General features: G+C 41.4%; 1 protein-coding gene across 5 annotated transcripts in view; it reads left to right on the top strand.

Moving 5' to 3' along the window:
- The window catches only part of HECTD4 (HECT domain E3 ubiquitin protein ligase 4), a 173800-nt gene that overhangs the window by 114924 nt on the left and 37090 nt on the right, over positions 1-21786 (top strand). For all 5 annotated transcript variants that reach the window (XM_081036945.1, XM_081036943.1, XM_081036944.1 and 2 more), the window contains exons 38-52: positions 881-962; positions 2084-2286; positions 2950-3085; positions 3882-4064; positions 4514-4678; positions 4992-5161; positions 6132-6247; positions 12747-12850; positions 14709-14870; positions 14990-15138; positions 15391-15470; positions 17745-17908; positions 18508-18745; positions 20060-20196; positions 20640-20766. In XM_081036945.1, the coding sequence (XP_080893071.1) occupies positions 881-962; positions 2084-2286; positions 2950-3085; positions 3882-4064; positions 4514-4678; positions 4992-5161; positions 6132-6247; positions 12747-12850; positions 14709-14870; positions 14990-15138; positions 15391-15470; positions 17745-17908; positions 18508-18745; positions 20060-20196; positions 20640-20766 (2216 nt within the window). The remainder of the gene's footprint in view (positions 1-880; positions 963-2083; positions 2287-2949; positions 3086-3881; positions 4065-4513; positions 4679-4991; positions 5162-6131; positions 6248-12746; positions 12851-14708; positions 14871-14989; positions 15139-15390; positions 15471-17744; positions 17909-18507; positions 18746-20059; positions 20197-20639; positions 20767-21786) is intronic.

Raw genomic sequence — 21786 nt, 5'->3', positions numbered from 1 at the left:
ACATGGTGTTTGGGGTCCTTTGGCCATCAGTAAATTTTAGGATGCCTTGAGCTGTGAGGTGGAGAAATAGAGAAACTTTTTTAAAGCTTTAATTCACTGAAGTATGAATGGTATGCTTGCTGCACAAGGAAGTAAAAAAGTGCCCTTATTGTCCAATGATTACAAACCTACAGAGGCCCTGTTAGTGGGCTCTAGGACAACAGGATGGCTTGCCACAGAATACAGGGAATTTAGAGCAGGTGTTTATGTCTCAGGTGGAAGAGTCCTCTCTTCAAATAAATGACTTGATGGAGCTGTCATCCTCATCCTTGGGTCCATTGTCTGTCATCATGGCAACTGAAAACACTAATGGGCTACTGGCATAAACTAAGGGTCAGGGCAGGTCAGAGCTCAGATGGACAAATCTCCAGGAAACATTCCTGGGGCGTGCAAAATGCCATAGTACGAATTTGGTGGCAGAGGGAGGTCAACTATTAGAAAGGGAGATCCAGTCATTCACACCAAGGCATCAAAAGTATGTTGTTGGTATAATCCCCTCACTGTGGAATTTAGATCACGTACTGAGTGTGGGCCTGGCCTTCCCTTGTTTATAGGTTCAGACTCTCAGCTTCTTTCAGCTCTTTAGTTGGACGTCATTTTCATGTAGGTTTTTAATTATCATTAAACTCTGAAAACAGCTGTTGTTTTGATCCCTAAAAAGGCTATAATTAAGCAATAATAAATTATTTCCTTTGTGGAAAAATTGAGTCTTCTGTGGATTTTAAAAGCGTGCTGTGGCATGTAATGGCAGCCTGGCCATTACTGGGTTGCCTCACGGCATACCGCCCCCACCTGTGACGGGCCTGTAAAGTCATTGCTTTTCTCTGTCTTCCCTTTTTAGTAGTTCAGAAGGACGGCCCTTCCGACTTGGTACTGGTGCCAACATGGAGAAAGTCGTGAAAATGGATCGGGACATGACCAAGGTAAGCTTAATGGAGAGAAACCTGCTCTGACAAGACCCATGATGGAAGAACATTTGCCATGCTTCAGGTTTCCATGAGAATTTTTCAAGTTCCTACAAAGAGGCAGGGTAAGAAATTGAAGTCAGTGGCTTAACTAAGGCCATTTTCCAGAGAACTAGTCAAAATCAATTTGACATTAATGTTAAAATGCAAAAGAGAACTCTTGGTTTTGACCTAGAAATTTTTTCTTAGTTCTGTTAAAAATGTTTACAGCCTAAAAATACTTTAAAAGTGATAATAGATGAAAGTCGGTTAAAAGTAATAATAGATAATAAGAAATAAAGACAATGAGCCCATCAAAATATAAAAATATGCCCAAGCTCACAAATTACACAATATATAAATGAAGGAAAGGAATAAAAACAATAGTAATGTGTCATTTTTTTACCTGTCAGATAAAGTGAAGAAAGAGTGCTAAGAAGCATTTGAGATCTTGCTTCTCAGCAGCTTTCGTTAGTTTTGGCTTAAATAAACTCTCATAAAAATTCTCTGGGGAAAAAAAAAAAGAAAGAAAGAAAGATTGCTAATACCCAGTATTGTCAGAGTGATGGTAAAAAGGCATTCTCAGGTATCCAGAGACAGCCATGTTCTTCACAGTTGTGTTTGTAAAAAAATAAAATAAAAAATCTGTGTGCCCATAAATAGGGGATTGGTTAAAGAAATTGTTACGTGTAAATTACACCTCAATTTTAAAAAATTTAAAAATAAATTTTCAAGCGAAGTGTTATATTCATATAATGAATTACTTACAACTATTAAAAAGAGCTAGATATGTATATCTCAATATAGAAATACTCATGATATATTGAGAACTGATGAAAATAAGTTGGAAAACTGTATAGTGTGATTCCTGATTATATATGTCAGAATTTGCATGGGGGGAAAAATCTAGACTAACACTTATCTGTGACTGGGTGAGGACATAGGATGTTTATGGAAATTTTACTTCCTACATATAATAATATTTGAATCTTTAAAAATAGGCCTGGATTGCTTTGGTAAGTGGGGGAAACAGGTTTTACAAAGTATAGTGCTGAGAAGAGTGAAATGAATGTCGAGAATGTCTTCAAACTGACCTCCAGGGTGGCTGTTGTGAAGTGATCACAGAAGAGGCCGCAGCAGCTCTTCGAAAGGCAACCAAGTGGGCACAGTCGGGCCTCATTGTCAGCATCGGGCCACCTGTAGAATCAGTCAACCCAGAGACTGTGAGCGGACTGTCCACGGGTGACAAAAAGAAAACCGCCCAAACCTCCATTTGCCGAGAGAGGAACTCAGAACTTGCGAGGTACAAACCTTTCACAGGGTAGAACCTCTCTGCACTCTTCTCAGATGTACTTTGTAATGGGTTTGTGCTTACGGTTTTCATTTTGTGTCAGCCCCTTGACCTGCTGGAAATGAGGACTGAGGGCTTAAAATACCCGTCTGAGGTTGTGATGGACGAATAGGGAGGCACCCCTGGCTGAGTGACATCTGTAGCCAAAGGATTGCTTTGCTGAGCAGGGCCACTACCTGGAACACCAGCCATAGTTATTTTTGAGTATTTAGTAAACTGGTCTTGCTACCTTTACTTCTTCCGAACAATACGCCCCACCATCCCAACTGTACACATAAACTTCTTTCTAAGCATGGAAAGGATGAATGAGTGTTGCCTCTGGAAGTTGGTACAAGGTGTTCTGTGCTTGCAAGCCAGGCCAGATGCCGTGTCTTTCCTCGCATCCCGATGGCTTACACAATCCAAAGTTCAAGGTCCATTGCCTCACAGGATTCTTTAGTTACCAGAAGGAACATGAGAGAAGCAATTTCATCCTTATGATGACTTAGACTTCTCTTTTTCTCAGTCAACAAAGTCTACTTCTTGTAAGAATAGAAAATGTTTCCATGAGAGGCTAACCCTCTGCATTCTTAGCCATCGCTGGGCCCTGACGGTTTCCCCTGTTGGCACTTGCAGGACCGACCCCGTCAGACCCTTCATCAGTGGGCACGTGGCCAATAGCATGGCCGCGGAAGTGATTGCCTTGCTTCATAGCTTGCTAACGGCACCCGAGTCAAATGCTGCTCAAATATGGACCACAACAGCGGAAAAGGTTAGTACAGCATTTACTGTTTAACCAAAGAGCAAGAAGGCAGTGAGTGTTCTTTTGGAATCATGCCTAGCAAGGGACATTTTAGTAGAGATTTTCCAAAATGGCCAGTTAGATTTGTTAACTGTTTTTCCCTGGAGTTTGCTTTGGGTTAGTAGTTTCAGCTCTGATCCCTCACATCTCCTATTGCCTCCAGTTCTAATTTTGCAGAAGACAGGACAGTCTTCTCAGGAAAAGAATGGCGCCCCTTGTTTCTCTTTCTTGCTTGTGTTTGTCTGGTACCGACATTAGGAAGTCACGAACCTTGGCTTATTGGGGTGTGTGAAGGGTACTTACTAAGTCCTAAGGAGGCCTCTGTGATTGAACACTTCCTGAGTGCTCTGTCAGTAATTCATTATTACAAATGATAGTCGTTGCTTGTAATCACTTCCCTTTCCCATAGTCATTCTTCAAGTGAACTCTTTATATTATGCCCTAAAGGTGATTGGATGTTGGGATGTAGGCCATAGGCTGTGATGGTTTTCCTTCAGATGAAATTTTGCTTTCTTTCAGGGATTTTATTAACACAATGTGTGAGCCTCCCGCATTTTGAGGTTGTGTATTTCCAGTTCTGTCCAATTACCTAAGGCGAATAAGGCGGGAATGTCAGTAGTCATACCTGATAGTTATTTCATCCCTCCCATATCCAGAGGTGCTTCAGTACATGGGACCCGGGCACTGTTGTAGACATCTCATCACCGTTAGTACCAAAACGACCAAGGCTTTAACTCCTCCTACACTGGCTGCTTCTTATATGTAGGTTCTGTCTCGTGCGCTGATGTACATTCCACAATTGGGAAAATATGCAGAAAGCATTCTGGAAAATGGGAGCAGTAGTGGCAGAAAACTCGCCAAACTTCAGAGAATAGCCCGCCAGGCCGTCGCCGCACTGTGTGCGCTCGGAGGCTTCAAGGAGACGATCAAGATAGGGTCCGAGGTTCAGGTAACTGGCCACCAGCACCCACGTCATTGCTTTCCCCCGTATGGAAGCACCCATTGATTACTCAATCATCGTAAGACAAGTATCTCCTGCCCGGTTGGATAAAAATCCTTGTTTCTTCAAGTGAAATAAGGCATATGAGAAAACTAATGAATTCTGATCCCCACTATGATACAGATTATTCAAATACTAGGACAGTACTGCATAGTGTTAACTGGAAGACGTGTGTCCTGCGGTGCCATTAATATGGGCAGTATTTCAGAATTGAAAGTTGGAGATTAAATCATGTTGTAGTCACCCTGACATAGGGCTCGAGGACCTATTTTAACTCACGTTTAGAATAAACTATTCCTGCAATGCCGATAAGGACAGTTGTAAATTTTCTCTTCCCACTTGTCACATCAGCTAGTTGCCTGCACCACCTGCCAGTGCTAATCCACCTGTGTCTCTAGGTTTTAGGTAGAGGAATATCAGGGAGCATCGGAATCGTGGCTTCAATCAATGAGCAGGAAGGTATAGCTACAGTCAGATTCCCACCCATAGACTGTAGAAAGACTTCGCAAGCATCAGACACGCTGACTATTCCATTGTCTAGACTCTGTGTTCCAAGATCAGAGGTAAGGTGATTTTTAAGTGCATCATAACATGTCACTGCCAGTGGTAACCATACTTGGTTATCTTAAATTTTACTTGTGTGTATTTATATATTGGGGATAATTATTTAATAGTAACCTTTGTGTGGAAACTTTTATGTAGATGTCAAAATTTGGTTCTTTTGTTAGAAATAGTCCATTGTGTTGTATTTTTAATTATTTTGGTCTAGTTTGCAGTTTTCTCTATGGTGATTTTACGTTTTTTAACTGAAATTGTGAAAATTAGCTCCAGATAACCTTAGAAACTAACGACTTGAATGTAACTCTCTGCCGTCAGGCGTTGCCTCTCCATAAACTGTCCATTACTGAGAAGGTAGTCCAGGCAGTCCAATCCATGCTGCTCCCTCAGGAGGGAAGTCTCTCTATCCACACCTCACTTCCTGCAACAGGAGATGGGTCAGCTCCTGTGATGGCAGTCGTTCGGCTCCTGGCTGAAATAAGAACAAGGTGAGCACCCTCCAAAGACCCCCTAATGTACTGAGGTGGTGCAGGCCACAGGCAGGGGTCCCTGGTGGGTCCCTCCACTCGGGGCTCAGTGGGTTCCAGCATGAAGGTCATGCCTAGACGAGTAACAGAAGCCATTCTCTTGTGCCCTGTGTATTACAGTTTTTTGTTGCATTTCCCAATTTCTGCAATTTTTGTTGCAGTCTCCAGTTTTTGCACTTTGGAATAAAGTTTAGCTGTTGCCCTAAGAAAATAATCAAAATGTGGTATCTGGAATGTATACATAAAGCTCCGCCAATTTTCTTTGTTAAAAGCACTTTGTTTATCACTGGAATTCCTCTGTCACTCTGCCTTTTTTTAAATGATTCAGGCCACCTTAGTATGTATCTGGTCCACCACTGTCCAGGCTGATAACGAGAAAACTAGGGAACACTCACAAATATTGACATTGGAAAGAAAAGCAGTCTTTTCCTGAAAACACAGTTATTTATCATTAAACAACAGTAACATATTTCTCTTTTGGTAATGGGACTTCTCAGAAAGTTCTCATATGTGTTTTGAATCAGGTGAGAGAATCAGAAAAATCCAGATTTTTCCAAGTGTTTAGGTTCCTCTTGTTCCCAGAACACTAATATTGCCCATGGAGCACAGTTTAGGAAAAGCTTTCAAGGGACACTGAAAAGCTGATTTCTCATCTGGCACTTTGTGTCTCCGTTGAGTGGCGATGGCACCCATTTTTCACTTTTCTGACTCTCCACGCAGTGGCAGCAGTTACTGTGTGGAGAAGAGGAATTATATATATTTATATATATTTCCAAACCAATCCAGCTCGGAACAAAAATGCAAGAGGAAGGGGGAGTTTGAATCTTGTCGTAAATTAGGGGACAAAATTGATTGAAATGTTTTTCACAGTTGACTTTTTAGAGAATGAACATTGATGACTTTGAAATATTGTAAATCTTTTAACATTAAGAGCGTGCCTGGTCATGGCCCAGCTTTTAGAAGACAGCTCATTTTGTGAAGAATTCATACAACAGTGTCCAGCCGCTGTTGAAGTTCTTAACCTGGTAGCCCAGGAATGCAGTGCTGGTGAGTACCTGTTACGTTCCTTACCACCTTATTTTACTGAGTCTTGTCATCACACTTGCAATTTGATCATGGCACATTAACGGTTTTCATACACACACCCATCAAACAGCTGAGCTCTACAGACAACACTCATCACAACTCACTTTCATCCCACATCTAGAAATGGAAATAAAAGGCTTTCGGTATATACCAAGTAGGACATCAGTATTTTTCAGAGCCATGTCATAGTGTTTTCTCCATTCACATTAATGCATTGCCTTGATTTCCCTTATAGAACTATTTATGAACTGTCCTTAGGGCTGCAGATACTTTGTTGTCGTTGGTGACGTTTGGATTCAGAGTCAAGAGTTTGCAGGAACATCGATCTGTGTGTGTGTTTGTGTTTATGAAAAAGTTGAAGCAAATATAAAAATAGGACTAGTATAAGGAACCCTTATATTTCCATCATCCAGTTTCAACAGTTATCAACTCATAGCCAATCCTGTTTCTGTCATGCTGTACCCTCCTGGATTATTTTTAAGCAAAACTTTTTTTTTTTGTTTTAAGTTTTTAAAATAACACTTAGTTTTTAAAAGTTAACATGTGCATATAATAGGAAACTGAAAACACGAGAACAAAATCATAATAACAAGCAGTTTAGTTTGGCGTGTCCTTCTAGGTCCTGTGTATCTCTTATATTATTTTATCCATAAATATTTTAGTATGTGTCTCTAAAGAATAAGGACTCAAAAAATAAATAAATAAATAAATAACCACTATACCATTGTCACATCTAAAAATTTAATAGTTGTTCTGTAATATTATTAAATATCTAGTCAGTGTACAACTTTCTAATTTTCTCATGAAGTCGTACTTGTTTTTACACTTGTTTATTTGAATCAGGAGCCAAATAAAGTTCACACATTTTAATTCATTGCTGTGCTTTTTATATTTCTTTCAAAATATAGATTCCCCTCAGTATCATTTTCCCTTGCAATTTATTTGTTGAAAGGTTTCCCACAGTCTGGATTTTGCTGATTGTATCCCTGTGGTGTCATTTAATATGTCCTTTTGTCCTCAAATTTCCTGTAAATTGGTAGTTGGCCTGGTTGTTTTTAAGTGAAAATTTATGCTTTGTCCTCAAGGATATAATTGGACTCTAAATGAAATTGTTCACAATTAGATTAGCCTTCCTGCAATTTCTAGTACCAGCATTTTCATAAGCTATAAGGAAGAAATATCTTTAACTTCCTTAATGATGTTAGTTTTATCCTTTCTTAATTCTTCATTTGATTTACTATTTCTCATGCTGTTTGCTTTTTCAGTAACTCTCTAATCTTCTTTCTGTCCTTAAATATTTGTCTTTTTTCACATGGTAGTGATTTCTGTTGGTTTGTTTTTGCTTTTCATTACATATCTGTTTTACCTCTCAAATCTCCTCTTTCTAATGAGCTTAGTGCTGTGGAGCCAGTGACTGTTAATAAATATTGGAGAGACCCTAAGAATAGAGAAAAAACCGAAGAAAAGGAGTTTGCTAGACTTCGTGGGTGAAATTGCTTGTGACTAAAGTTCTGCCTGTAATTTAGTTTTGTGCCTGTGACAGGTCCTGAGTTCCCTGCCTCTGCTTTTTAATATGCTTGGTTTAGGTTGCATTTATGATATTTTTGACTGATTTTAGCAAGCATATAACTTACTGAATTAATCACTTGCTTTTCTCTAGGAGTATCCTCTTTTATACATTTTATAAAATAAAGAGGTCTTAATTTGTGAAATTAACTTTGGTACTTAATATACAGACTAGAAATTGTAGTAACTTAGAGCAGTGATCTCAAATGGTTTTAATAATAACCTCCCTAACCCTTTTCTCCTAGTGGAAAAGAACTGTGGTAACAAACAGTTGGAAAGAAACGTGTGGGAAATATTAATTGCTACGAAAGAGAAGACTATAAAGTTTATCCACATTGATTTATAGACTAAAATAGTGTCTTATGTCAAGTTTAACAATCCTTAATAACTTACTTATTAGGTTACCAGAAAGAACTGTGAGGTTTAAAGTAATATATAAAGTTGCTGACGTATCAGTTATTTACCTGTTAAACAAAACAAAACAAAACAAAAGCCACCGCATCTGGTATGTCAGTTACTTTGCAGCCCAGCGGTGGATTCTTACAGCATACAGTCTTCTAGACTGCTTAGAAGAAACGATGTTTAATAAATAAGATTCAAGGTGGTGGGTAGAAGAGAAAGTTCTTTGATTTTTTTAATTTTAATGTGTTAATATCTTTTATTTCAGATACGAAAATGTTATACAATTTACAGGCAGTAATATAGTGATTCTCTAAAACGAAAAAATAATTCAGTGAATGTTGTTCTGTTTTACTTCATCTGGGGTGAATTAAGTGGCACGTTTGGCCATTGTAATGTTCGCTCACTCATATCTAAATTTTATAGCTTCTCTAATCCAAGGGGGGAAAATAGCTAATTCCACTTGGTTTAGGAAGATAGCACTGCAGAGCTCTTTCCCATGAATAAATATTCCTGAGAAGTTAACTTAATTCCTTGGTTGTAATAGCATAGGACACAGATTTTGAAACTGAAGAAAAGGCATATAGACTATAAACCAAAACATGTTCCCAATTTTATTTTATATTCATACAGAAGCCAGAGCTCTCAGGTTCAGCTATTTCCTCCTCTTCTCCCTTCTTCCTAAATATACACATTCTGAGCCAGAGGTTTTCCTCAGACTTTGAAAGTTCCTAAGAATCTCTGGGAAGCATGTTTAAGATGCTTTCCATGCTGTATCCAAATACAGCTGAATAACATTCCAGTAAGTTGAAGGTGGGCCAGGCCAGTTGTGACATCAGACGTGACTTGCGACAGTGCCCTAAGCTTTACCCTGACTCACCTGCTCTATCTGCCTTCTGCGCTGTCACGCCTTCTGCTGTGGGCGGTCCTTCCTGAGATCCACATCTGACGGCTGTTTCTATTAGAAGCACACCAGACTCATGAATATACCGATTTCTAAACCATAGTCATTATTTCCTCTGGAATCAGCCCTCCTTTTCCAACTTCCCTGTTTTAGGTGATATGCAGACTATTTTTGACACTCAGACACTGAGTTAAATATGATGCCCCCTCCCTGTGTTTCCACATTCAGTCAGTTGCCATGTCTTACTTTTCCTTTGAAATGCTCCTGAAGTGTATCCCTTTCTGCCATTTCCACTACCAATTCCTTGAGTCAGGTACTTTTGGTCTCCTGTTTAGACATCTGCGTTCTTCTCTAAGCTTTACTTTCTGTCACCTTGTCTTTTCACACTGGCATCACAGTTACTTTCCTGAAGCCCCGATTTGAGTGGCTGATTGTCAGGGGCGTGGAGCTGTCACCGAGAGGCTGGCTTTCCCGAAGTGTAGTTACTACTGTGAGGTTGTCACTAATGAATTAGAAAGAGTTTACAGCCGGTTCTGGCGGGTACTTGTTACAATGGCGAAAGTACAGTCGATGTTTTCTTTCTTGTATTTGGAGTACAGGAGCTTTTGATTCTCACACTAGCGTCTATAAAATCTCTGACATTAAGTCTAGCTCGCGGCAGACATGCGTCAGGTTAGCCCTGCTCCCATCATTCTCCAGAAGAATGGCTCTTCCCTTCTTATTTGGTGTGATTCCACCTGTCTGTATTGAAAGAGCGCCATGCCTGTTAAGTCATTTTAACAAAAATAGTTGCAAAGTGTTTGTCAAAAATAGCTAGGTTCTTTATACCTTGTTAGTTTACATTTACGTAATACGGACTCCACGAATCCGGTAACTGAATAGTTTTCCTCTGTGATTTGTCCATCGGGAAGCACAGGTCTGGCTTGTGCCCTCCCGGGCACACGCCTCATAGCCTGACCTCACTCCTGCATCCACGCTGACTTTGCTCTGTCCTCGCCTCATCTTTCCTGTCGCCTCCAATCCACGTCATTGTGTCAGGTGTCTAGTTGTCTGTAGGTCTGCTGTGAGTCAATAAATCTTTCTTGCTAAACAAACTATCCTAAACAAACTCGCTGCTTTCCTTTTAGTGGGCTACATTTTGCTCCTCCTAAGACATCTTTTTTAAATTGAGCTATAAATGATTTACATACCGTACAATTTACCATTTTAAAGAGCATAATTCTGTGGGTTTTAATGTATTTAGAGTTGTAAAGCCATCACCACTGTATAATTCCAGAACATTTCTACCTCTACCCAAAGAGAAAATACTTCTGTCTCCATTAATCAGTCACTCCCCATTTCCTTCTTCCCTCAGCCCCTGGCAACCACCAGTCTACTTTCTGTCTCTCTGGATATGCCTGTCTGGACACTTCATATAAATGGAATCATACAGTGTGTGGTCTTTGGTGTCTGTTTTTTTTTTTTTTTTCACTTACCGCCATGTTTTCAAGGTTCATCTATGTTGTAGCAGGTATCAGTAGTTCATTAATTTTTACAGCTGAATAACATTCCAGTGTATGGATGGACCACTTTTTATTTATCCATTAATCAATTTATGAACACTTGTGTTGTTTGTACTTTTTGGATGTTATGAATAATGCTGCTATAAACACTCATATATAGGTTTTTGTGTAGACATATGTTTTCAATTCTGTTGCGTATATAGAGGAGTGGAATTGTTGGGTCTTACCGTGTGTGTTTAACTTTTGAAAAACTACTTCCTTTTTGAGGAACTGTTTTCCAAAGTGTCTGCACCATTTTACATTTCCACCAACAGTGTGTGAGTGTCCCAGTTACTCCACATCCTTGCCAGTGTATTGTCTGTCCTTTTAATTATAGCCATCCTAGTAGGTGTGAACTGGTATCTCATTCTGGTTTTGATTTGCATTTTCCTAATGACTAATGATGTTGAGCATCTTTTCCCTGTGTTTATTGGCCGTTTGTATATTTTCTTTAGAGAAATGTTTATTCGAATTCCTTGCCCATTTTTAATCAGGTTATTTGTCTTTTGTTGTAGAATTATAACATTTCTTTATATATTCTAGATGTATTAGTCTCTGATCAGTATGATTTATAAATATTTTCTCCCATTCTATGGATTATCTTTTCACTTTCTCAAAAGTGTACTTTGAAACACAAAAGTTTGTCATCATTGTGAAGTCTCAGTTTATCTTCTTTCATTGCTTGTGCTTTTGGTGTCATATCTAAGAAACCATTGCCTAATCTAAAGTCATGAAAATGTACACATATGTTTTCTGAGTTTTATAATTTTAGCTATAGATTTTTTAGGTCTTGGATTCATTTGAGTTAATTTTTGTGTGTCATGCGAGGTACTCCTGAAACATCTGACTCCTGACTATTCTATTCTAGACTATCATAGTGCCAAACCACCCAGAATTCCCTTTCTTCTGTGGTTATTGAAATCCTAGCTTTTCTAAGATCTAATTTAATGGTGTCTCCAGTAAGCCTTTCTGGATCCTGAAATGAAGTTATCACTCACTCCTTTGCTCCCATGTTTTGCTTTATATCATATAATAACATACTACAACCTTATACTGTGTTCTTTATCATATATGTGTATGCATGAGCATGCCTTCTCTGTCCTCCCACACTGGGGACGTCAGCTCATGTATCTTTATAGCCTCCAACACCTAGCACTGTGCCTTGCTCATAGAAGGTTTTCAATAGGTATTAGACTTCACCCCCCCACACAATATTTGTTAATTATTTATTTATAGAGAAACTATCCCTTAGCCCAAATATCCATGTTGCATAGCTCAGGAACACAGGTCCGTGACAAACTTCCGTGGAAGTCCACTCAAAGGAATTCTTTACACTCTGAAATTACTTTGCAAACCAGCCTTCCTCATCTCCTTAAAATCTATCCTGGAATGATAATTTCTGTGGAAATCTGCATATGCCTTGGTTCAGCCGCAGCAAAGTTATAGAAAGCTGCATCCCCCAGGGATACAGTGATCGCTCCAACAATATGAAATCAGATGCTTGGCCAGAAAGCCACACATCTGAGGTTTCACCAAAGCACTGGAAGGCATGGAAGCTATATGCTCCCTGAAAACCAGTGTCCTTCCCGATGGATAAATGGACAACATTCAGTATTAGACTTTCAAAAAACCAATTGAGATGATAATAGCCTTCATTTATTAGATGATAATAATAGCTTTCATTTGAGTGTTTGCCCTGTGAAAGGGACTTGGCTAAGGCCTCCCTTGTTTTATTTAATCTCATCTTCACAACCACCTGTGAGGCACAAGCACTGCAGTGACCCCCCAGGTTGGCAGTGAGATGGCAGATACTGAGGAAGGGAGCCAGATTCTGAATCCAGGCAGCCCAGCCCCAGAGCCCATGCACTCGGCCACGTTGCTACGCTACTGAGCTACATGTAGCAGACAGAGATCTCAGGGTAGTTGCCCTTTTGTAAGCTGGTGAATAACCTCCATAAGCGTTTTGTTGCTCCCACCCTCCTCCTGAGGAGTTGGAGCCCGCCTGGGCTTGCAGGACTTATTTACACGTGTTGGGTGTATCTCCCTCCAGGAGAGCGGCTGGCAGTCGTGGAGGTGCAGTGTGAACGTCTGAGGATGCTCTACCGGGACTGTGCTCGGCCCCCACCACCCCCCCTGCAGGCCGACCGGAGACAGGTGAGGCCTCGTGCTGTCTGCCGCACTGAAGAATGCTGAGCAGCCCGTTAGTGGTATTTAGAATGAGCGTTTGCAAAGCTGTTGGGAGGTGTATTCTCTGCAGCGACATGCTATCATCTTGGAATGTCAAAGCGTCATTGATTTGACGTTCTAAGTATTGAAAGATTAGACAAGAGGAGCAGAATTGGTAAATTTCTGTTATCGATAACAGAAAAAGAAGACTTTTTCAAAATTTTAGATCTGTAGTCCATTTCATAGTAAATTATATATATATATACATATATATGTATATATGTATATATATATATAAAGAGAGAGAGAGAGATGACAGACAGAATGAAAGAGTGATTAAAAGTAAAAGTGGCAAAATATTAACAATTGGCATATCTGTGAATGTTACTAGCAGCACTATTCATAATAGCACCCAAATGGAAACAACCTAACTGTCCATCAGCTGATGAATGAATGAATAAAATGGGGTAAATCCATACAAAAGAATATTATTCAGCCTTAAAAAGTAATGAAGTAGTAATACCTGCTACAATATGGATAAACCTTGAAATTATGCGAAGCAAAAGAAGGCAGTCTCAAAATACCACATATTGTAGGATTCCATTTATATGAAGTGTCCAGAACAGGCAAATCCATAGACACAGGAAGTAAACTGATGGTTGCCAGGGGCTGGGGGAGAGAGGGATGGTCACTGACTACTAATGGGCAGGGTTTCTTTTAAGGGGAACAGAAATGTTCTAAAATTAGATCGGGGTGATGATTGTCCAACTGTGAATATCCTAAAAACCATTATATTGTACACCTTACAGTGAATTACATGTTACATGAATTATATCTCAAAAAAAAAATCGGTGCATCTAGGTAAGAGTATAAAAAATTGTGATATTCTTGCAGTTTTTCTGGAGGTTTGAAATTATTTCAAAATAAAAAAGTTAAAAATACATAAAAGAAGAAATGTCACCTGGAATCTCAACCTCTCCAGTTACCATTAGCAACATATTCATGTGATATGTAATCTATAATATTTTTAACAAAAATGGATTTCTGCTATCCATACTGTTTGCATCTATCTTTTCCTCTTCTGTAGGTGATGAGTACCTTTCCACGTCAATCCATAGAAACTTACTACCCCAGCATATATTTGTGCCTCAGTTTACTCACTCAGGCTTTTATTGTTGCAACTCCACATTGTCTGCAGTTTTAGCCCTAACTGATCTGAACATCCTTGGGGCTGATCTTTACACACATCTTTTGGTTCTTTCTTTAGGATAAAAAGTGAAAGTGATGGGTTTGACAAAATATATGCTTTTATCTGATAGAGAAGATTGAAATTGTATGATTAGACTTACCAAAAACTATGAAAGTGAAAAACTGAGGCAATTAACCTAAAAAAAAGTGGGAGTGTAACCATAGTACTCCTTTTTAGCTTTGAGCTGAGTATTAAGTCATAGTAATATAGATTCTGGTTCAGAATATAGATTCTGAGGAACTGAAATGTGTCCTTTTGTCCTGTAATTACACTGGGAGTATGAGGGGTGAGGGCCTGTGTGTAAGCAGAAGTAGAGATTTGCGAATGAAAACCACAAAGGAGAAATTTAGAGGTAAGTATCAGAATTAACAGTTTAAAAAGTTAAGAGAATGATTGTTTTTAGAGAGCAGGATTGGTCAGGGAAGGAGACTGCCTTTTTTAAAATAAAGTTTCCTTTGGAATAAAAGATACCCTTTCTTTTTAAAAATATATACCTATGTTATTAGACCATTAAGTGACTTTTTTTTTCTTCTTTGAGAGAATGCAGGGGTTTGTGTTTGCAGTTCTGTTGAATGAGGGTTTTTCCCCCCAATGTAGCCCAAGGAGATAACATGGAGCCCCTCGAGAGTGTTCCCACCTGTCCGAGCCTGCATGTTCTCATCACACCTTACTTCCGTCACCTTCCTGGCTGATCCCAGTGCAGGGGGCGGTCTGCCCCGGGGCACATTTATCTATGCCACCTCCCCACTGCCAATTCAGGTGAGAAATCACAAGACACGCTGGCTTTTGCCTCTTTCCTTCAAATTTGAAAGAAAAAGCAAGTTGAAGGTCCTAAGTGGAGCCCTCTGATTGTCTGCCCACTTCTGGTGTTTCTTCAGGCCCCATCTTTTTACTGGGAAATTGAAATTGTTTCCTACGGAGATACTGACGACGACACTGGGCCAATAGTTTCCTTTGGCTTTGCTACAGAAGCAGAGAAACGAGATGGGGCTTGGACTAACCCAGTGGGCACTTGTCTTTTCCATAAGTAAGTGGCTATTACTGCTGTTATTAAATTAAAAAAAAAAGTAATGGGTGTGGGTGTTTTAATACGAAAATAAGATAATTATAATCTCTACCCCCCAAAATGTATAAAATACTAGTTGGAAAAGAGAATAGCTCTCAGGATTTCTCTTCTGATGACTCTTGGGCCACGGACACCCCTCCGCCTGCGCACTGCGTAGCTGCCTCCGCGTCAGCCAGTTGGCCTTGTCTTTGACTGCCCTTCTTTTTCCCGTAGCAATGGCCGTGCTGTGCACTACAATGGCTCCAGTTTGTTACAGTGGAAGAGCGTTCGCTTAGACGTGACTCTCTCTCCTGGTGAGTGCAGTGAGAGCTGTTTTTCACTCTCTGTGCATCTGTTGTTCCCAGGTTTGGGTCTACTACGTAGGCTAAAATTAAATAAACATAGCAACTGGAAATGGGCAATTTGTCTTTGCTGTCCCCTCGTTTACACCAAACCCGTCATCTCATGAGGCCATTATCATTTAGAGCCTTCATTTGGTAACTTAGGAGTCACATTTGCTTTTGTTGCCCCATCATCAGAAAAATCTGAGATTTTGCTTCTCTCTGCAGTTTGGTCTTTCACCAGCGTGTTATTGATGGGCAGGTAAATAGCCTCAAACCAAGAGAAGTCTACAACTAGCCGAGAGGCTCTCGCTAAACATATTCCCCGGAGATACATGCTGTAGGCTATGCTCTCGGTAGCCTAAACACCTGGCCCAGCTTCAACAATCATTCTTCCCAGATGTTTTAGTCACAGAGATAGTCAATTCAATTAAAAAAAAAATCTTTTGCCCCTTCTTCTTTCTAGGCTCTGTGTAAATAACTTGGTCCGCATAGTAGATGAATCGGGATCAGTCCCACCTACCTCGGCGGTAGGAAAAGTGCAGCATTGTCCTCCTGACATCAGACGCAGCGGAGCATGTGGGCTACTTATTTTCAGACAGGACCTTGTAGCGTCATCTCTGATGAAACTGAAATGTTACGTGGGATGGACAGATGATCTGGGAATCTTAGACAGGGAATACCAAGCCACTCCATCCAACAGATAGCCTCTTGTCGCTGTCTGGGGGGTCATTTTGCCATCACTTACCTCCAGGGAACTGCTTATTAAATTGCACTTTTCTGGGAGTGTTTTCCGTTTTCTGTTATGGTCAAGTTATGACTTGGGAATAATTTCCTGGCAAAGTTATTTCTCTCTTACTCTATGGAGCAGAACTCTGGCATCTCAGCTAAGTACTCACTGAGGTGCTTTAAGCACAAAGGTGGGGGGGTGGGGAGGGCAGGGATCCCTCGTCAGGGTTTTTAGTTATTTGCTGCTGTCGTTTGCTGTTTTGTTAGGTCACATTTTGGTTTCTGAAAAAAATTGCAGCCTGGACCTCAGGCACACATGGTACCCTCTTCTTAGAGAATGTGTCTGTGTGGGAATCGGGAACTCACTTTTTACCAGAATCTCAACCTTTGTGCCGACACTTCTGGTGTCCGTTCATCCCCAAATACTCACCGAGCATCTCCTGCGTGTTGAGCACTCTCCTCCCCGGGGATGCCACCGTGACCCAGGGATGCCGCGGTGACCCATGACAAGTCCCCAGCCACGGGAAGCCCATCCTGGTGGTTTCTAAGGCATAGGAGACCCTGAGATGAAAAGCAGAATCACAGAACTTCAAGCACTTATGGCGAGTTTACGACAGTAGATGAGTCATAAGGCTCCAGGTGCCAGCAGTTTCCCCGGAGCAACCAACGTAAGAGTACTGGTGTGTGGACAGGCTCCTCTCCGTCTGCGTTCTGTCCCCGATCCCAGTCACTTCATGAGAGCAGCTGGGCTTTCTCAGCTTCCTGCGAAAGGCCTTAAATACATATGAGTAAGGGGACATAATGTGCTTCACACTGTGCCTTTAGTTTACATTGTGGGTTGAGTTCTAAGTTATGTGCATATATATTTTACATTATTTTTCAGTTATAGTTGACATTTAGTATTTTATATTAGTTTCAGGTATACAGCACAGTGGTTTGACATTTCATTTATGCAGTGATCCCCCTGATAAGTCTGGTACCCACCTGGCACTACACATAGTTATTACAATGTTATTGACTATATTCTCTGTCCTGTACTTTACATCCCTGTGACTATTTTGTAACTGCCCATTTGTACTTCTTATTCGCTTCACCTTTCTCACCCAGCTCCCCAACACCCCACCCCTCTGTCAACCATCAGTTCGTTCTCTGTATCTATGAGTCTGTTTCTGTTTTGTTTGTTTATTCTTTTATTGTTCTTCTTTAGATTCCACGTATAAGTGAGATCAGCTGGTATTTGTCTGACTTATTCATTTAGCATAATACCCTCTAGGTCCATCCACGTTGTCACAAGATACTAGGCATTTTTCTAATCCTAAACCATTTTTATTTGTACTGTGTTACTTTATATTTATTTAATACAGTAAGTTACTTCATGTCTTTTTCAGATGTAACTGATGGCATAAATAAATAAAGCCAGTGATATGTGGCTTTGTCACATTGGTTGCAGTTTGGAAGTTTATTTAATAGTCAGTAAGAGGGGGAAATGTGTTGTTTCCTTCCTGTTCTCTGCCATAGGTGACGTGGCAGGAATTGGCTGGGAGAGAACCGAGGGGACCCCGCCGCCTCCAGGGCAGCCCGCCAAGGGCCGGGTGTACTTCACATACTGCGGGCAGCGCCTCTCCCCGTATCTGGAGGACGTCTCTGGTGGGATGTGGCCTGTGGTTCACATTCAGAAAAAGGCAGGTTATCTTGCTGGGAAGGAAAAGAGATTCTCCTTAGTAATTTAGATGATGCTCACCACACTGGGGAGGGGGATCTACTGAGCCCTTGATTCATGGACTCATCCGGAAACACCCTCAGGACATACCCAGAGATGATGTTTGATCTGGCACCCCGCGGCCAGTCAAGCTGACACTAACCATCTCAGGAGGACTGAAAATCATAGGCTTGATGAAAGCAAGCACCAAGCACATCTGGTCGTGTCCTCACGACCCAAAGAGGTGATGTTTGAGCCAGGTCTAGAATATGTACCAGTCTTGAGGGAAAACTGGAGGAAGGGCTGTTCCAGGGGAAGGGAAGAGCATTTGCAGTGGGGTCGTTGCGTAGAAAGGAACAGTGTTGGAGGAGCAGAGTGTGGGGTGAGGGAGGGCAGGGCTGACTTGTGCACGTGCCCCCAGCCCCTCTGCCTGCTTTTATGTGCAGTCCCACAACTGGGGCCCCTCTCTGGTCAGATTTGAGTGAGGTTTACCTCAGGGTGTATAATAAATAAGTAAATGAGCAAGGAAGTGAGCAGGCAGGCCTGAGTCCTTTCAAATCCTTCATTTGGTCTCCTTTCCAGAACACCAAGACTCGAGCTAACTTTGGCTCCCGCCCATTTGCCTATGCCGAAGGCCAGGCCCACCGCAACGCGGCCGACCTGTGCACAGACCTGGCAGAGGAGATCAGCGCCAACTTCGAGGCCCTGCCCTTTGCCATGGCATCTGACAGTGACAACGATGCTGGCACCAGTATTGCATCAGACCCGGGCACTCATGGGCCACCATGTCGGATTGCAGCTGTGGCCACTGCTCAGCAACGTAAGCTGCCGCCTTCCCCGGCCCCCTGCTTCCGGGGGACGTGAATGCTGTCTTTATAGTTCCAGAAATCCATTTAACTGGGGCGCACTCGAGTACCCATTGGGAATGGGGTAGCAGGCCCAGTGAGAGGAAATGGGGAACGGGAGGAAGCATGTAGACTGGAAAGTGCGTTCCCCATGTGCAGGAAGCCTGCCAGCCAGGTGTGGCCACGTGGCAGTGCAGGCCTGAGTGCCCACTTTTTATAAGACAGCTGAATCCCCAGAATTTTATACAAAATCTCATTTTAAAGTAATAATCATTTCTTAAGTTATTTTAAAATTGAGGTCATCAAGGAATAATAAAACGTGCTGAGTGTGGAGCGAGGTGGTGGGCACCGTAGATTGCCATGCTCAGTGTGTTCCCATGTATAATGCACACCCATGGTTTTGGCCCAAACTTTCAGGGGAAAAATCTTTCGTTTTAATTTTTTAATTCAAATTTTTATACACATTTAGGTATTTGTTTTTTGTATTATAAAGGAAGTTTACCATTTATTTTTTAACATATTATGGTACAAGAAATTTTATGTAACAAATAATTACAAAACACAAGAACAGATACAAGGTACAAGACATTTTATGTACCGGTTAACGAATTTACAATATTTATCCATCATAGAAGGCCAAGAACTCTTCATTGTTACAATTCGTCATAAGTTCAACAAAACCGATGATCGTATTCCAGGATCTTATTTTGCATACGAATATCGTTATTGATTTCTAGAGTTACGCTTTTAACTCATAAGCATAAGTAAAAGAATTAAAAACATTTATATAGATACGGAATTAGTATTACCCATGTATAATGTGTATCCTTATTTGTCCCTCACAAATTTGGGCAAAAATGTGCATATTATACACGGCAAAATACAGTATATAGGTATGTACTCAAATGCTTTCCTGGTTATTTGAAAAATTTCATAATCAAATTGAAGAAAACTGAGCATCCCGAACTAAAGATGCCTGCAGGCCATACGGGGCCCTTGGGATACTGGTTTGCAAACTCTCTTAAGTGTCTGTTTAATGTTTATGATGAAGAAAATTCCAAATGCTTCTCTGAGTTGAAGGAATTATACCCATAAAATCTATTGCAGGATTCAGGCTAACTATAGTGATTAGTTAATTATTCCTTGACCCTGCACTTGAAAATCCCTACAAGTACTAGGAGTCTCCTGTCACACAAATTAAGAGAACCTGGTTTGTCCAAGGGTGAGAAGTTCATGATTTTTCTGGCCTGTTCTCGCCTGGAATTCGCTGTCATTGTGCTTCGTTACAGAATACGACAGTGACACTTCCTGTCATTACAAAGTAGAGCTCAGCTATGAGAATTTCATCACCTCCGGCCCAGACCCCCACCCGCCTCCCATTGCAGACGATGAAAGTGATGATGATGATGACGATGACATCCCACAGGTAAGAGACCTGCCACATTTGGTCAGCTCCCTGGTGTCCAGGACAGGCTGCAAGGAATGGTGCAAGGCTGGAATTGTTACACTTTGAAATATGTCACCGGCCTTGAACAGTGACTCCGGAGTGTCCGTTTTTCTAAACCACACATTAGTAGCAATGTCTGTCGGGCTCTTTTGCCCAGTACTGATACAGGTATTGGAGAAATGAAGTGCTTTGATAGAAATTGAGCAGTAAAGGTGGCTGTAGAGGGAGAGGAAGAGCTTGTCCCTGTCTGGCTTGTCTCCCCGGCCCCTTGAGGTCTATTTAGTTGGGTGGCCCACATGGTGTTTCCATGACTGGCGTGTGCGTGGGGTGGAGACCCCAGGGCTGAGAGCTGTAAGTTAGGGCAGGACTGATGCGTACATGAGGCGTTCCTTCTCTGGTCATGAGTTTGCTTCTTCTTCCAGGAGGACCATTACGCTCTGTTGGTGAAAGCGTGGGAGACCAAGGTTTTTCCTACGATCCGAAGACGCTTCCGCAACGAAGCAGAGCGGAAATCGGGCCTGGACCAGATAAAGGGCGCTTTACAGCTAGGTCTGGTGCTTTACGTTTTCCTAAGGAGCTCACTCCATGATTTGAAGAGACATGTTTAGGGGAAACTCAGGATGTAAATGAGGAAAGAGGGCCTCATCTAACTAAAGTTGGGGCACACCCCACAGTGTCTTCTACCCGTGCCTCCACTGAACTCTGGTCTTTGCTTTCATTGCCAGCTGTTTCTTTGCTTGTCGGTTTCATTCAGTATTTTGGTTGACGGGCTGCTGAAATGAAGCTGGCGTGGCTATACTAGGAAGCTGGGTGGCCTGCTGGTCAATAGCTTGGGCTATTTTACCAGCTGTGTGACCTTGGGAAGGTTACGCAACCTGTCCTCACCTTTAAAATAGAATGAATAACGGTAACCACCTAGTGTATATGAGAAAGAAGAAATGAGTTAATGCAGATAAAGCTACTAAGAGCGGTGCCTGGCACATAGTAAGCGTGCTGTTAATGTATTGCCGAACGTCACAGTGATTAACGATGGTGAGGTTTTTTTCTCCCACTGGCCATGGTTCCTCTGCAAAGATGAAGCAGCTTTTGACCGCAGACATTGGGTTGTTAGTGAGTCTTAAGTGCAGGTGGCTGATTTCTGTTTTAAGGCTTTTCCTCATCTCGTGAAACACATGCTTTTTGAGATGCAGAAATGCTTTTTCCCAACAGGCACAGCTGCCCTTCCGCTGGAACATCAGTTTGGTTTTCTGTCATCGTGGCAGTCAGGTGGTGTGTACAGCTTAGTCACTGTCCCCACGTCAGCAGTCTCGCTCCTCTTTTAACTTTTATCCCGACTGAGACTAGGACCAAATAAAGAGAAGAGCCACTGAAAGACCTTTATTTGTTGGCCAACTTCTATGCTGAGTCCCTGATTTCCAGTGATAGATGAGTAATTCCTTTTTCTCATTGCTGCCATTGTGTGTGTGTGTGTGTATGTGTGTGTGTTTTCCATGCTTTCCACCTCCAAAGCTTACACCTATCACAGTGGAATGGTCTTGTTAATACTTAACCTGTGGGACGATCTGCACA

This window comes from Rhinolophus hipposideros (genome assembly GCF_964194185.1).
Source record: "Rhinolophus hipposideros genome assembly, chromosome: 24".
Taxonomy (NCBI): Eukaryota; Metazoa; Chordata; class Mammalia; order Chiroptera; family Rhinolophidae; genus Rhinolophus; species Rhinolophus hipposideros.
This window is presented reverse-complemented; position numbering and strand designations above follow the sequence as displayed.